General features: G+C 40.2%; 1 protein-coding gene across 1 annotated transcript in view; it reads right to left on the reverse strand.

Annotated features, from left to right (window-relative positions):
* The window catches only part of LOC140241771 (nucleotide exchange factor SIL1-like), a 69,650-nt gene extending 54,294 nt beyond the window's left edge, over positions 1–15,356 (reverse strand). The window contains exons 1-5 of the mRNA XM_072321522.1: positions 15,244–15,356; positions 12,721–12,903; positions 10,840–10,961; positions 9,473–9,740; positions 1,064–1,131 (exon numbers count right to left, since the gene is read on the reverse strand). Coding sequence (XP_072177623.1) covers positions 1,064–1,131; positions 9,473–9,740; positions 10,840–10,961; positions 12,721–12,903; positions 15,244–15,300 — 698 coding nt within the window. The 5' untranslated portion in view covers positions 15,301–15,356. The remainder of the gene's footprint in view (positions 1–1,063; positions 1,132–9,472; positions 9,741–10,839; positions 10,962–12,720; positions 12,904–15,243) is intronic.
* Positions 15,357–15,667: the final 311 nt, after the last annotated feature.

A 15,667-nucleotide genomic window follows, 5' to 3' on the forward strand; every position in this document is an offset into this window, starting at 1 on the left:
CACACCACGCACAACAAATGGGGACGCTATTTTACTTTTTATAGGCTACATCTTCGCAAAATCTAACGCTACATTGTACTTTGCAACAAGACACTGGGAAGGAGGAGAATGGTTAACGCAACTGCCATCTTAGCATGTGCATCACAATCTAAAGCTCCCTAATAAGTTGGTTAACAGGGCAACGGTATAATTTACTTAAGTTTTATCTGACTGTCTGTCAGTGACTGCAACCCCATAGGAGACCTTGATACATATATTAATTTTCACACTTTGGGGAGGGGAGGATGAGTTATATTGTGACACATTTGTGTCACTGCATGTGCAAGCCTCAGAGATGCAACACCTCCACTCGTCATCCAGTGCACAGTGCATGACCTTTGATGGGCTCTGTCCAGACGTGAGTGATCAGAAGTCCAAGTGAATAAAACATCACTTGACATTATAAACGCATGGAAATGGGACACGCTCCCATTTTCTTCGAGATGTCAAAAACGCTCTCGGTGTTTGACCAATTATGCCTCGGCCAGGAACTTCCCCTCCCTCCACATTCGAGTGCCTCTTTAACAAGAAAAAAAAAGAGAGAGACAAAAAGAACAAAGAATGGTCGGCGAGGTGGGAATTTCAACCACTTCCTAATGAGAAGCAGCAGTGTTTGGTGATGAAGGATCTCTCATCCCTTTTGTTTTGTTTTGTTTTTTCCCTCCATCCCTCCATCACTCTTCCCCACCACAACAAATGATGCATGAATATTCAACAGTCTTCACATGATGCCGGCCTATAACAAAGCACGACACGAAACGGAAAACCACCACCGGTATGGCGGCGGCGGCGGCGGCACCGGCACACGCGCTCTGAGATTACGGCGGGTCCCAAATGTCAGCCGTTACAAATGCCACTCCTCAGAGAGGCTCTTGTGGCAAAACATTCACTGCAGCTCTTTGGCACTGGACTGAACATCCCTACCTAAGCTCAATCGTTACGTCCAGCAGGAGCCTGCCTACAGTGGAAGCAGGGGATTTGCAGCAGCACACATGACACAAGCAAGCAGGAATAATTGACTTACTTCTCATACTGCAACTTCCTTTCCTCACTCTGGTCATCAATGGCCTCAGGGGAGCTCAAGGCATTCCTCTGTTCATAAAAAAAAAAGAAGAAGAAGGGGGAAATTAACACAAAAAATGCCACACAGCAGCAATCTCAAATAATATACTCAAAAAATACAAGATCGTGAGATGCATTAAACAGAGGAATTACGTGTTAAAGACATGACAAAACCTTATTTCAAATATGCTGTAGTCGAAGAAGCGCATTCAAATGAAATGCAAATTCTATCCATGAATGTGTATAAGGAGGTATATTGAGAGCAACTCAGAAAAACAATTTGATAAATTTACTGTATATGCCATATATTTAGCAAGTCTAATTTTTCACGAATCGGGACTTCCCACCAACTCCACTTAATGGTTAAATTTGTGACCATGGAGTACAGTTATGAATGGTGAAATGCACGCTTGCACACCACATTTGTGTCAGGATAAGAGTCGATACTTTCACGTGATGTTAAATTGATGAAGAGCACCCAAGTTTTAAAGTTTGTGAAAATAGAAATGTTGTAACATATATGGCATATACAGTATCACAAATATTTAACTAGGTTAATATGATTTTGAAGTCATTATAACTATGCTAGCTGGGCATCTACAAAGTTTGTAGGCTACAATCAAATGTGGAGCACCCCATAGTATAGTGGATGGGACCAAGGATTTTAAAACAGAAGGTCTGAGGTTCAAATCCTGCTCGGTGTGTTCATGCCTGGAAAAGCTGCTTTGCCCCCATTGTCCCTCTTTACCCATGTGAGATGGGTATCTGGCAATGTTGGGGTAATAATAATGGCAGGACCCTCTGGAAGAGCAGTGTTAGTACTCAAAGAGACTACCATACTATTATTATACTATTAAATGAAAGTTATAGCATATGGATCAGGCAACCTTCTTGGGTATATGTGTCCAATACACAAAAATCTCACGCACAAGACTGTCTGAAAGTTATCATCATAATTGGTTTACATGACTGAATACAAAGGAACATGTCACAGGTACAGGTAACTCATCCAAACTGGGGCAGTCATTTTTCTTGCTACACACATGTGTGCCCACAGAGTTAAAAAAAAAAAATAGAACCAGCAGCTGCTCCTCTATAAAAATCACTGAACTATCCACAGCCATTCTTGTGTGTGCATGTGTGTGTGTGTTGTGTGTGTGTGTGTGTGTGTGTGTGTGTGTGTGTGTGTGTGTGTGTGTGTGTGTGTGTGTGTGTGTGTGTGTGTGTGCATATGTGTCCACTCTCTCATTTTGTGTGTACATACCTATTTTGGTAAGTGAGTGAAAATGTGTGTTTCTTTACTTGCTTCTTATCATCCCAGTGTCACTATCATCTACAATCAATCTTGATCTTGATTCAATCAATAGGGAGAGGTAGGACTTCCTTCAACAAGTGATCAATTGACATTTAGAGGAAAAAAGAAAGAAAAGGGGATGTGTACGGGTTAAAATAAACATTTCAGTCTGCCTTTAATGTTTGCTAAAAAATTTAAAGAACAAACAAGCATGATAAATTTCCTTGGCTGGAGCGAGGGATGTGCATGACCACATCAAGATTTGTAGGCTCATTCATTTTAACAACTCAGAGGAAGAATGACCCTTGAAGCACACTGCCTTCTCTCAAAAGGCTTTGATCGAAATACGAATGGTGCACCAACTCAAACATTACGTGAATGGTGGACCAACTCAAATATTACATGAATGGTGCTTTAACTCAAATATAACAAGAATGGTGCACCAACTTAAATATAACATGAATGGTGCATTAACTCAAATATAACATGTATGGTGCACAAACTCAAATATGATTAATTTGCATCACATACAACCAAACACAAAGTGTATAGACCCTACACAAAATTTATAGTGATTTAACATATCAGGTAACACTTCCACTTGGGGACAATTTTAAAAGTCAGGTACTGACATACATGTATGGCATACAAGTTTTCTTTGCAGAAAGGTAATCCATGTTCAACTTCACTTGGTTGGACTGAGGTTAGACTGAGTGAAATAAAAAAGCAGCTCAGGTAGTATTCATAGAAATCTACCCAAGAAAATAAACCAAAAACAATAAGAAAGCGATGGAATTTTCAATCCTCTACATGAAAGTGATACTGTTCATAATATCAAAACACACTCCAGGATATCTCAATCATAAGGTCATAATTTCACCATTTTTGCATACAGTAATGCACAAGACAAAATCTTTTTTTTTTTTTTGGGGGGGGGGGATTTGGGGGTCAACATCTCACATTTTAAAAGTTTGTCATTGTTTAGTCAGTACAACTCTACTCATATAATGCATGACTGTTTTGTTGTAATTTTATCAAATGAAAGGAAATTTGGTGAAGATTTTGGAGCCTGCTAAGATAAATATATCATCACTGCCTAATCCACCATGTCATTGTAATTGTGACTGATATCATTGCTTCATGTAATGTGACATTTAACCCATTCCTTATGGGAACCAGGTATACCAGGTTCCTGTGGGAGCAACTGATATACGGGGACCTGGTATACCAGGTTCCCAAGATGAAGACAACAGTGCCTACTTTCCAGGCCTAAATTTGTGTTTCTTTGTGTTGTAATGTCCAGAAAAATGGGTTTGATAAAAAGATAAGAGTTTATTCTATCACCATGTGTTCTCTTTCTGTTGGAAAAATGTGTATATCACAGTATTATTTACCCCTTTTCTGATCTTGTTTACGTTTGCTTCGCTATTAAACTCATATGAACATGTACATAGCAATCAAAGCTGAGTGTTGGTAGATTTCTGTGTTCCCTGACCCCAGTCATCACATTCAGGTGCCTGGTTTTGTGTAGAACAAAAGAGGCTGTGAGCCCATCAGCGCACGCTCTATTCATACCTCGCACCCGATCGATATTTCCATTGTTCGATGGCATATGTAATTGACCGTGGAAAGGGAATACATGTACTCTTGACTGCTTTCGCACAGGTGGATTACCAACCTGTCCGTACCCTGTCGACGGGCAAAAAGAATCTCGTTTGGGGGCATTCAAGGCACTCAGAGAATTGCGTTAAAATTCTGTTTCTTTCTCACTTTTGGAAACTTTGAGCAAAATTTCAGCAACTTTGTGTTTGCTCTACCCTATTCATCCAAGTGAATAATTCTCTAATCTCTCTTTTTTTAAACTAAGTGATTTGTCATGATTATGTTTGTAAAACATACTGCACACTTTGATATCATACTTCTCTTTTAACTATGATTATTACAGAAATGATACACACAAGTAATCCTGGTTAGTGTAACACTGTTCCACACTGTGTGTCTTAGTCTAGATTAACATTGAGACAAAAGGAGACAGTAAGAGAAACTTGTGCTCCCTTCAGGGACTTTAAACTTGGCATCCACTCAGGCACAGACAAGATGCAGAACGCAAATTTAGTAATATTTGCATTCATCTGGCAATCTCTCTTAGTGTTCTTGAAAGATTCCTTTCACTGTTTTTATTATTCCTAAAAACATTTGCACCTTCCAGAGAGAGAAAATGTCTGCATCCAAATTTTGAGGGAGATGAAAACTGAATGAACTTCCCGACGTCTTCCGCAACTTCACCTAAGGACATCGTCAGGATATCCAGCCCTTCTGCTACACTTACGTCTCTTCTGCAAACCCTCCTGAAAGAGTTCAGTGGCGTGGGCAGCTTCATGAAGGTATGCAGAAGTTACCCAGAATGTTTTAAGAAAGCGTGGAGCTGACGCGGATCTGTAAGCAAGTGTGAGAAGCCACTGCAGACACTTGGTCAAGACACAAAGGAAGCAACATCTAGTGACAAGTAAAAGGAGTTTCAAAGTCAAAATTCAGTGTAGCATTATGCCTATGAAATGCAAAGAAACAAAGGGCGTGTTTCTACTGGGGACACCTCGCATCACCTCGTATCACCTCGCATCACCGCGAATTTTGTCCCTCGCATCACCTCGTATTTTACGATTACCAGAACTGTTTCTACTGAGCGATAAATACGCGGTGACACGCGGTGATGCGGGAAGATGGGAGAGAACTTGCTGTGAACCGGAAGTCGTGTATTTGCCAGATGTGGTAGCAGGTCATGTGGTATGGGAAGGTAAACAAAATGATCAAGATGGCACAAACTAGATCAGGACGTGAAATGTGCATTTATACTTTCGCTTTTGTAACAGCTGTTCTCACTGCCAGTCAGAGAGTCAGGAGTCTCGTTCAATCTGCTGCTTGGAGAATGAGAAAGTTGCCTAATGTTTCAGGAGATGCAACATCTCAAACTAGAAGAAGCATGCAAGGCTACATAACGGCATTCTGTTGGCATTCCGCTTTGTTTTGCCGTCCAAAAATGAAATGCCCCTCACTACTTCTGTCATATCTGCCGTCACTTGAAAATAAAAATTAGCTGCAGGTCCATTTTCCAGTCAATATTCTCCAATATATAATTTATTCAAACTACAAGAAACAAGTTAGTGTATCTGGTGGTTCATGCAAGCCGTGAAACGAGAAGCAACAGTACGCAGTACAAAGTGTGCATGTATTGTATAGGATACTACAACACTCGAGATACGTCAGCGCTGTGAACGCAAAGCAGGTGTGTGACCATTCAAATAACGCGGGCGAAATCTCCCAATAATAGAGACTTCCGGTACACCGCGAATTTCGCTACCTGGTGTGTTCCTACTGAAAATCGTCCCTCGCATCACCACGCATCGACAACCTCAAAAGGTGGACAACGGAGCACCTCACATCACCGCACATCGGCCACTACCCAATCTGTTTCTACTAAGGAAAAATTTGAGGTGTCACCACGCATCACCGCTATCACCACGAATCACCTTGCATCGCCTCGCATCACCTCAAATTTTCATCGCTCAGTAGAAACACGCTCAAAGAAGGGAGGCAAGGTTCCAATCATAGCCCTGCAGCAGACTATCTTTTCCTCTGATAAGGAACTGGTGAATCTTAACATTCCCCATGGCCCGCAGATGAAGGCAAAGCCAAAGATCATACATGTTCATTCTTTGTCCACAATTTCTACAAGGAAGAGTAAGCAGACCCCTTAAGCTCTTGCTGAGTTTATGTTCAGTTACTGGATTTCTTAAAATTGATTATCTGCTCTATACAAATCCTTTCATCCGTTACATTGGTAAAATTAATCTATACATCTACAGTCACTATTGAGACACAGCAGCCAGCAACATTGACTCCAAATGAGGCAGTCACCTCTAGGTGACAGACTGCCCAGATGCCTGATTCTTCCAAGGCTGGTAGTAGCTGGAATATCTTTTTCATATAAATTATGATTATATAATGGCATGTGCAACTGATAAGATGCTATCATAATCTATCAAATAACTATATCACTTATCATAATCTAAGTTTAAAATCCAAAAATTCCCTTTCGTGAAAGAAAATACACAGTCACCTTTTCGCCCCCAAGTACATCGCAAAATCATGGATGATTCGGAGACAATTCGTTAATTTGGACTACTGGTCTCTAATTTGGACTGGGCAATTGATGCACAGTCAGTAGATTACCATACTAAACATGAATGATGCATATAAGCCTTTAAAGTTATACATTTAGCGAGGTAAGGCAGATCAAAGTTCACAAAAGGCATGTAATTGGCTACTCAGCTGCACATAAGCCTTGCCTTGCCATTCTCCAAGTGGGATGACACTAAGCTTCCAGACAGTATCATTCCTCATTCTGTTCTTGATCAAATATCTACTGTAAAAGTGGTTTCTTTCGCGTACAGAAACTTTCGCGGTTTCCATCGGTGCCGACTTTTTTGTGTGTGTTTAAATTCGCGGTCGGTAATGATAGCGTTGTAACAAGTGATGAGTTCAAAACATTTTCGTGTGATGTTAAATTCGCGGTTCAACCTCAAAGAGCGAAAAGCGCGAAAATAAAACCAACGCGAAAGAAACCACTTTTACAGTAACCAGTCACATAGTTGTCTGAAATATCACATATCCCTATTTGCAAATCATATCCATTAATTACATGACATGGTATATATAGTACTTTGGCCTGTCTCTTCAAGACCATCTAAATTCAAGTATCATCCGGCATCAAGAAGATGACAACACTTGCAACAAATCTAGCAACATGCCACACATAAATAGATGAGCACAAAAAGTATGCGCCCATGACCATTCTCCCATTCTCTTCCAGCCCATCTTCCTTTTGATTCTGACGTAGTGAAAGGTCACTTCTATGCATCTAATTTTTTGACTGGTAGTTTGATTCCAATATCTGAGTGATAAGAATGAACAACACAGCTGAAATGACTGCCAGGATATATGCAGCCGGAGGTTCAAGTGTCTTTACTTGCATACTGAAAGATATATCATCAGCAAACCAACAGCGTGGCCACATTCTACAGATAATTACAAACACTCGCTTTAGAATTTCTGTTGGTTTATGTGTTGTTTTGGGAGAGATCAATGAGTTAGCACCTGAGTTTTTACAACTGGTACAACTATAATGAGTGAATGGGTACCAAGTGTACACACATCTTGAAAAGTACACTGAAGCTCCAATCATATAGTTGACTAAAACTCTGTTGCTGTATAGATATCATCTGTCAAAAAAAAAAAATGGTATCAAACACAAGCTCTATTTCAAGGTTCAAAGAACCAGGTTTCACTCCAGGCCACAGTTTTCCTTGGATCAACTCAAAATGAAGGACAAATTCCACCTCATCATGGGGACTGTTCTCTAGGGCAGACTGGGGCAGCACTACCTTTGAACTTTTTAGTCACAGCTGTTTTTGATTCACCATTCTTATTCCACAGTTCACCTCCTGCACAACAGCCAAAAGGGTCTGGTTACTATAAATTTGAAAATGAAAATGCTACAGTCATTTATCAGAAAACATGTTGAAGTACAGTTGAAGTACACATGTTGACCATGCCCCTCCCCCTAAATCTTTGAGTGCAGCATTTGCACACCCAACTCAGTACAACGATTGCCAACGACGCATATTTTGCTCAAATGCACTGCCGTACACAAACTGATCAATAAATCACAATATGTCAGTGTAAATTGTAAGCATCATAACCATGGCTTTGTCACAAAATTTACATCACAGCAAAGCCTAAAAGTTCTTCTACAACTTTGCTGTACTGCATTTCTAGCAAAATACAAGTTACATGGCTTTGAAAAAAATAGCACTCATGCACTGCAGTCTCAAAATAGTGTGGCACACACAAAGTTTACACCATGATACACAAAAAGTTGAATATTCTATATTTTCATGAACTTCCTTTCCTTTCTCTTTCTTTGTTTGTGTTATTTTTGTTAATCCCCTTTTGAGTCCTTCTCTAATGATGGTTAAAGATATTGCTACACAAGGCTATGGGATGCACTTCAAAGGATTCACTCCTTCGAGGAGAAAGATCTCTCTCTTAGGCTGATCCTCTCCCAAAATTTTAGAACAATAACGTTACTGTTTCTCTCTGAAATTTGCAAATTTGTGTATCCAGTTTGTTTGATTTTTGTGTGCAAATTGCACCCAATCTTCCTCTGATACAAAGAAAAAAGATATGTCATAACAATGAAAAGTGCCAATATTAAGACATATCTACAGGAAGTCACTGGATTTGATAGGTCGAAGAAATCATTGTGCATTTTGGCCGATAGTGTATACAGTAGACCAATATCTGGTACTTAGTCAGATCTAGTTACATGTTCACTGGAAAAACAAGCCAAAAGTTGGCATTACATGCTAACACCAAGCTATCATGCTGATTTTAGGCCAGAGAATCCAGGAAAAACACCATGCAAAAATGCCTATGGTTCAGAACTGTGATTTATCCAAAAATTCCCTGTACATGCAGGTCTTTGTCACGAAAGTGCCAAGGTCTCCATCACTTCAAAACTTAGCCATGAATCCTTTGTACTTCACACTCCTGACTTTCCAGTGAAGGATATTTAGGCGCTGTTTAGAAGCTTTCTGATGCAAGGAAACTCATTTTTATGCATTGAGTAAACCTCATTTATTTTTTCCACATTACAGACATTAGAAAAGAGGCTGTTGCTCAAGGCCTATTTTGAAGAACTTGTTTCACATATTCAACAAATTTTTCTGCTTTCTTCAGCTTCAAAGGCTGTGTCAGTGTTTTCTTTGTCACTTTTCATAAGCCTATATGCTGCTTCCACACCGAGAGATCGATATATACTCAATTGAAATTGAGTACATATTGAAAATTGTATTCATTTATACGTGTATGTCAATGAATAAATGTATGTATGTAGATATTCCTATGTGTATATGCCAACAAAAAGAATTTCCTAAATGGACAATGAATGAATCTGATTCTGAATCTAAAATACAGATCAGACTCAGCCAATGCATGAATTCCTATAACTCAAATCACCTGTTCAATGAGCAGATCGTGGAGCAGTGTCACACTCTTGATCTGGAGTGGCATGCGCCCCGGTGTGTCCTCCTGAACAAGACCAGATAGTAAATTGAGGCCCCCAAGATCCAGGAACTTCTTCTGGGCATAGGGAAAGAAGCGAAGGAGGGAAGACAGTCCGAACAGTGCCCTCTTCTGAGTGGATGGTGATGGAGTTGTCCGTAAGAGGTGCAGGAGGAGTTGCATAGCTCCATGATCGATTGCTGCTACCTGGGCTTTTGGGTTACTGTCAAGAGGCAAAAAAAGGAAATGAAGACCATGTCACTATCTCATACTTATACAATTAACTTGCTCCTGTCTGTTTTTCAAATCCTAGCCAGGTAAATTTTGCAATTGAAACCCCCTCCCCCTCGAGGCATTAAGAAAAAAAAATACAGTTAACCCGTTGAGGATGGGCTAATTTTGCTATAACACGCATGTCCCACAGACCCCTGCCTGAGTATACTCGAGACTTGTCCTCAGTGGGTTAATAGTGCATGTGAAAAACACCCCCCCCCCCCCTCCCACACACACACGCACACACACACACACAAATGTAAGTCTTTTCCTATGAAACACAGACAAGTAGTGCACTGGAATGGAATGCAAAGAGTTTTCATTCCTACATGTGAAATATGGACAAAAGGTGAAAACAGAGGTTTCAGTGTTCATGAGAAAAAGTGTTAAAAAAAAGCAAACAATTATGACAGAGTTTTACAGCAATCATTTGAACACCAAATTATATCAGTCAAAATATGTTACACTTGTGGTTGATGTGTGACCACAGAGAAGAGGAAACAGATGAAACAGCCACCCCTCCTTCATTTTCAAAGGGTAAATCAGAACATCAACACACTCTAAACAGAAGAGAGCGAATGAGATCGTTTTAACTTTCCTGATAAATTTAGATTTTTCATTCAAGTTAGGAATTTCACCCTCTAGAACTCTACCTAAGACACATTTTGTTATTGCTGTAGTTGTAAAGGGCATTTTTTGCTTGTTGCTCTTCATTTCATACATCTTATTTCCCTGCCATATTAATGTAGCATGACTTCATATACCGCAAGTGTTTTGAATGCTGCGTCAAATTGACAAACTGGATCACTCCAAAGCCTCACTCAAGACTCACAGTTTTCACAAGGCATTAATAAACTGCTAACTTTCTTGGAGGAGTCTGCGACTATGAATGTTTACAACAGATATATGGTGCAATACAAATGCTGTGGATCATCATCATCATCATCATCATCAATAAAGATCTGTCTCGTATATTTTGTCTGTCTTTCTGTCCAACTGTATGACATACAGCTTGGTTTTCTCGATGAAATTGTGATCTACAAGGTTACCTTTGTACAGCTGATCCAATGACGTGAGCTGCCTCTGTCTGTAGGGCTTCACTGGTATCATTCAGGGCAGCCATCAGAATCTCCCAGCCACCCAATCGCTCAAGATCCACAGCATTATCAACCTATGCATAGGATTGAGAATCAGTAAGAGATGAAAGGCATCAGAGAACTGTGAATGCGAACAGAATGTCTGCATATACTGTACAACTAGATCATACAAGGGATAAAAAAGTTGGATGGAGGATTTCAAGATTCCCCCACAACCAAGGGGGTAGACACTCATGCAACTTCCATACTCCTGGAAGAAATGATTGGTGGTGTCAGATTTTAGGGGATAGGAAGATAATACTTCTGATGTCGTGTGATTTCAATTTGATGACGATTCACCTAGTTTAAACAGATTTAAGTCATCAAACTTGCACACTATGATTAAACAGAAATATCAATGCCGGTAACTAAGAACTTACTGAAGCATTATGAACACAGCATGAAGATTACACAGCCAAGATCAGCAATGTATGATGTATGATTTATAGACAGAAGATATGAGTGAAACCTACTGAATGCACATATGTTTTTTATAATGTTTCTGTACATATGTGTAAGTTATATCAGGTGGATGTCCTAGTCAAGCTTTTAATCTGTTCCTTACGGGAACCTGGTATGCCAGGTTTCCAATATGCCAGGTTCCCAAAATGTAGACAAGAGTGTCTACATTCATGGCCTAAATTCATGTTTGGTTGCATTCTGCTGACCAGAAAATGACTGCGATGAAAAGATTAGAGCTTCTTCTATCAATATATGTTTTTTTTTGTGTGTGTCAAATCTGTGTATAGTTTTGTCAAATTTACCTTTTCCCGATGCAGCAGTGCACTTGTTTGCTATAAAACTCACATATGAAGACGGACATAGCCATCAAGGCTGCAACCAATGTCACCGTCTCACAAAAACATGTCTAACCTTATAATCCTTGGATTTCTTCATTATTTTTCAAAATTTGATGAAACTTCTATCATTCTTTTTGCTTGATTTATTTTGCATCTGTGTCTTTCAAAATGTGTTTCCCTTTTTCCTGATTTGGTGGCAGTTGAATATACTCTAAAACAAGATATATTCATGGCATGAAATCTTGTATGAATTGAAGCTGATTGCTTTTTTTTTTTTTTTTTTTTTTTTGCAGCATGACACTTTCACAAATTGCCACTGGCATTCAATGCATAGACTGTAAACAAGAACTTTCATGTGCTTTTGAATTTTACGAATCTTGGCTCTCGCAAAATTTGTGAAATCAAAATGCACACCAACATTCCTTGTTTTACAGTAACTGATTCGAGCTGACCTTCTACAAAATGAAGCCACCTGTCTATAGTGGCCACCTCTTTAGAGCAGTCACTGAAAAATCCTCCGCACAAAATTGCTGCGTTATAGACCCTTTATATAGCGGTCACCTGCCTAATGCAGCCAGCTGCCACTTATTTTGTATCCCTTGGTAAATATCTAACTGCATATAGCGGCCACAAATATTTCGCTCAATGGTGAAATCAGCCATGAATACATAAGCTTTTACATTCACTGCACAAATTCTACCGAGTCCTATCAAAAGAACAGATGTAGGCTAAAAGAAACTTGTAAATTGTTTTTAAAAAAATCCCCATGTTATAGCTGCTCATGCAAAGTAATTTGCTGTTTTTGTTTTTTTTTTCAAGAATAATATGCAGTATTTCATGCTATTGTACAATGCAAGTGTTGACACTTAAAATGGCCACTGACCTGTCTATAGTGGCTACCTGTCTATAATGACCACTTTTGTCGCTTCCCTTGGGTGGCCGCTATAGACAGGTTTGACTGTACATGTATCAAGTTGACAACAAGGGGGTGTACCTGGTGAACATAGTACTCGAGGTCTTGTAGGATGACTGCTCGACGTTCTGTCGATGTAGTCTCCTTGTACTCTGTGATGAGATTTGTCATTATTTCAAAGTCCGTCTCCACGTTCAGATTCAGATCAGCAAATTCCTTCTTCAGCTCCTCGATGGATCTGTACCGCCTCTTTACCTCTTCTATCTACATGAAGCAGAAAATAAATGAATAAATAAGAGACTGAGTATATCCCGGACATGGCATATGTTCATATAACAAGAGACCCGGGGGTCTCGCGCTCACCTGAGTATCGCAGGTTCACCTTCAATGCACTCTAACAGACTCTTACCTATGAACATTGGAAACTTGTGAAGGCGGGTAGCTTTGAGAATGGGGGCATGGTGTCCATCTGCATATACCATCACACTGGTAAAAATACCTGCCAAGTACACTGTTCTTTATAGAACATTTGACTATGCAGTTTGGGGGAAAAAAAAAGACTTAAAGCACTATCACTTTTGATTCTAGAGAAGAATATTACTGAATATTTCTTAATTTAGGAGGTTTGAACCCCCTGGGGCCCCCACGGAAATCATGGTGCCCATTCAAACACTTTGAGATCATGTCCCCTTAGGAATGCTACTAGGCAAGTTTGGTGAAAATCCATTATGTTGTTTTCAGCAAAAAGATGAAAATTTGGATCCACTTGGAACTACAGTCATCAATGTACAAACTCAAAACAACTTTGCTTCATCACTTCTGGTCCTAGAGAAGAATTGTGAATATTCCTTAATGTTGGGGGAGGGGGAAATTAGGTCCCCTTGGGTCCCCCAAGGGGAGCATGGTGCCCTGTTGAACAAATTGAGATCTTAATCCCCGGCATGCTACCTGTCAAGTTTGGCAAATATTCATCAAAGGGTTTTCAACGATTATGAACATGTACAACTTACATCACCATCTGGAACCATCCCATCCCACTCCCTTGGGTCCCAAGGGGGTGGGGACCCCTGATTCTGCCATTAACAAACTTGAAACACTAGTCATCAATATACTGACTCATTGTACTGTATTAACTTAGTATAATCACTTCTGGTTCTAGAGAAAATCTTTAAAGATTTCTTACTGGGGGTGGGTTTGACCCCCTGGGGGCCCCCTAGGTGGGGCATGGTGCCCATATGATGGGAATGAGATTCTATCCCCCTAGGGATGCTACTTGCCAAGTTTAATGAAAATTCATTGTGGGATTTTCAAGAAAAATATGAAAATTTACAATTTAGGCCCCAATTTAGGCCCACTGGGGCCTCTAGGTGGGGCATGGTGCCCATATGATGGGAATGAGATTCTATCCCCCTAGGGATGCTACCTGCCATGTTTAATGAAAATTCATTGTGGGCTTTTCAAGAAAAATATGAAAATGTACAATTTAGGCCCCAATTTAGGCCCACTGGGGCCCCTAGGTGGGGCATGGTGCCAATATGATGGGAATGAGATTCTATTCCCCTAGGGATGCTACCTGCCAAGTTTAATGTATAATTAAATTTAAATGTATAATTTGGGCCCCATTCGGACCCCTCCCCACCCCCTCCCCTGGGTCCCAAGGGGGGGGGGGGGGGGGGGCACCCCTGATTCCGCCATGAACAAATGTGAAACTACAGCCATCAATGTACCAACTCATAGTATTAACTTAGCTCTATTACTTCTGGTTCTAGAGAAGAAGATTTTTTAAAGATTCCTTCATTTTGGGGGGTTTGGGCCCCGTCTGGGGGCCCCCCAGGTGGGGCATGGTGCCCATTTGAACAAACTGAGATCCTATCCCCCTAGGGATGCCACCTGCCAAGTTTGGTGAAAATTGGTCATGGGGTTCTCAAGAAGAAGATGAAAATGTAAAAAGTTTAAGCATGACGGACGACGGGCGACGCACGACGGACGCCGGACAAAGAGCGATCGCAATAGCTCACTTAAGCCTTCGGCTCAGGTGAGCTAAAAATGAATGCTCACACTCTGCAACTAGTCATCAGCATGTATTTACCAGTGAAGAGTCATGTTGTTTCCATGGATACTGGTTCCAACTACTGCAACTTTCAAATTATCTCTGGTCACAAAAGCCTTTCCTATTAAAAAAAAAAATGCAATATTCCTCCTCTATTTCACATAAAATCACCTTCAACAAAGATTCACATAACAAGTGTCAGGTAATATTGTGGGAAGAGGAAATTTTGGCATTAATGATTGCTAAAGCATCAATACGCTCTGAAGGCATGAAATGGAACTACCATAATACTACAGGATTGTCCCATACATGTACACTAACCTTGTTATGCAGCTATGCGTGCACAGATGGTGCTCATCCAATAAATACACCAGCTATGGACCAAAATGGCAAGCAAATTCAACCCAATTAGCATTTATCCTGTCATAGTAATGATGTAGTGTTATTTGTGTGTTTGTAATTGGTTAATTGTTTCAATAATTGTTACGATGACGTCAAACGGTCCTTGTATGAATACTGACCAACCCTCTGGAGTGATACATAGGCATGCTTACCAGTTCCTCACTGTCAGTCTTGCATTCACCTTTCTCACACTCATCATCGCCTTCCATCTTGGCTAGCCGTCTCTCCAGTTCCTCCCTGGCATGTTGAACCTCCTCAGATTCATGCTGCAATCAGAGTTCATTCACAAATATTACATTCAAAGATCATTCAGACTGGTGTGTTTGGTTGTTGTTGTTTTTCTTTTGACAGTCTTACATCAAAATTAACAAAAGAAACAATAAACATATCTGCCAGATTACAGATCAGTGAGAATGTGGGACTCAAATCAATAACGAGTACTGGACAGGACAGAGGGAATACAGTGGCAAAACAATTTGGGCTCACAGCTAAAATAATCCAGGGATACACCTCTGACCCCTAATATATTCTGATATTTTGCAGACACAAGGCTGAGGAAATCAGATGTGATTCAGC

Source organism: Diadema setosum, chromosome 18 (assembly GCF_964275005.1).
Source record: "Diadema setosum chromosome 18, eeDiaSeto1, whole genome shotgun sequence".
Classification (NCBI taxonomy): Eukaryota; Metazoa; Echinodermata; class Echinoidea; order Diadematoida; family Diadematidae; genus Diadema; species Diadema setosum.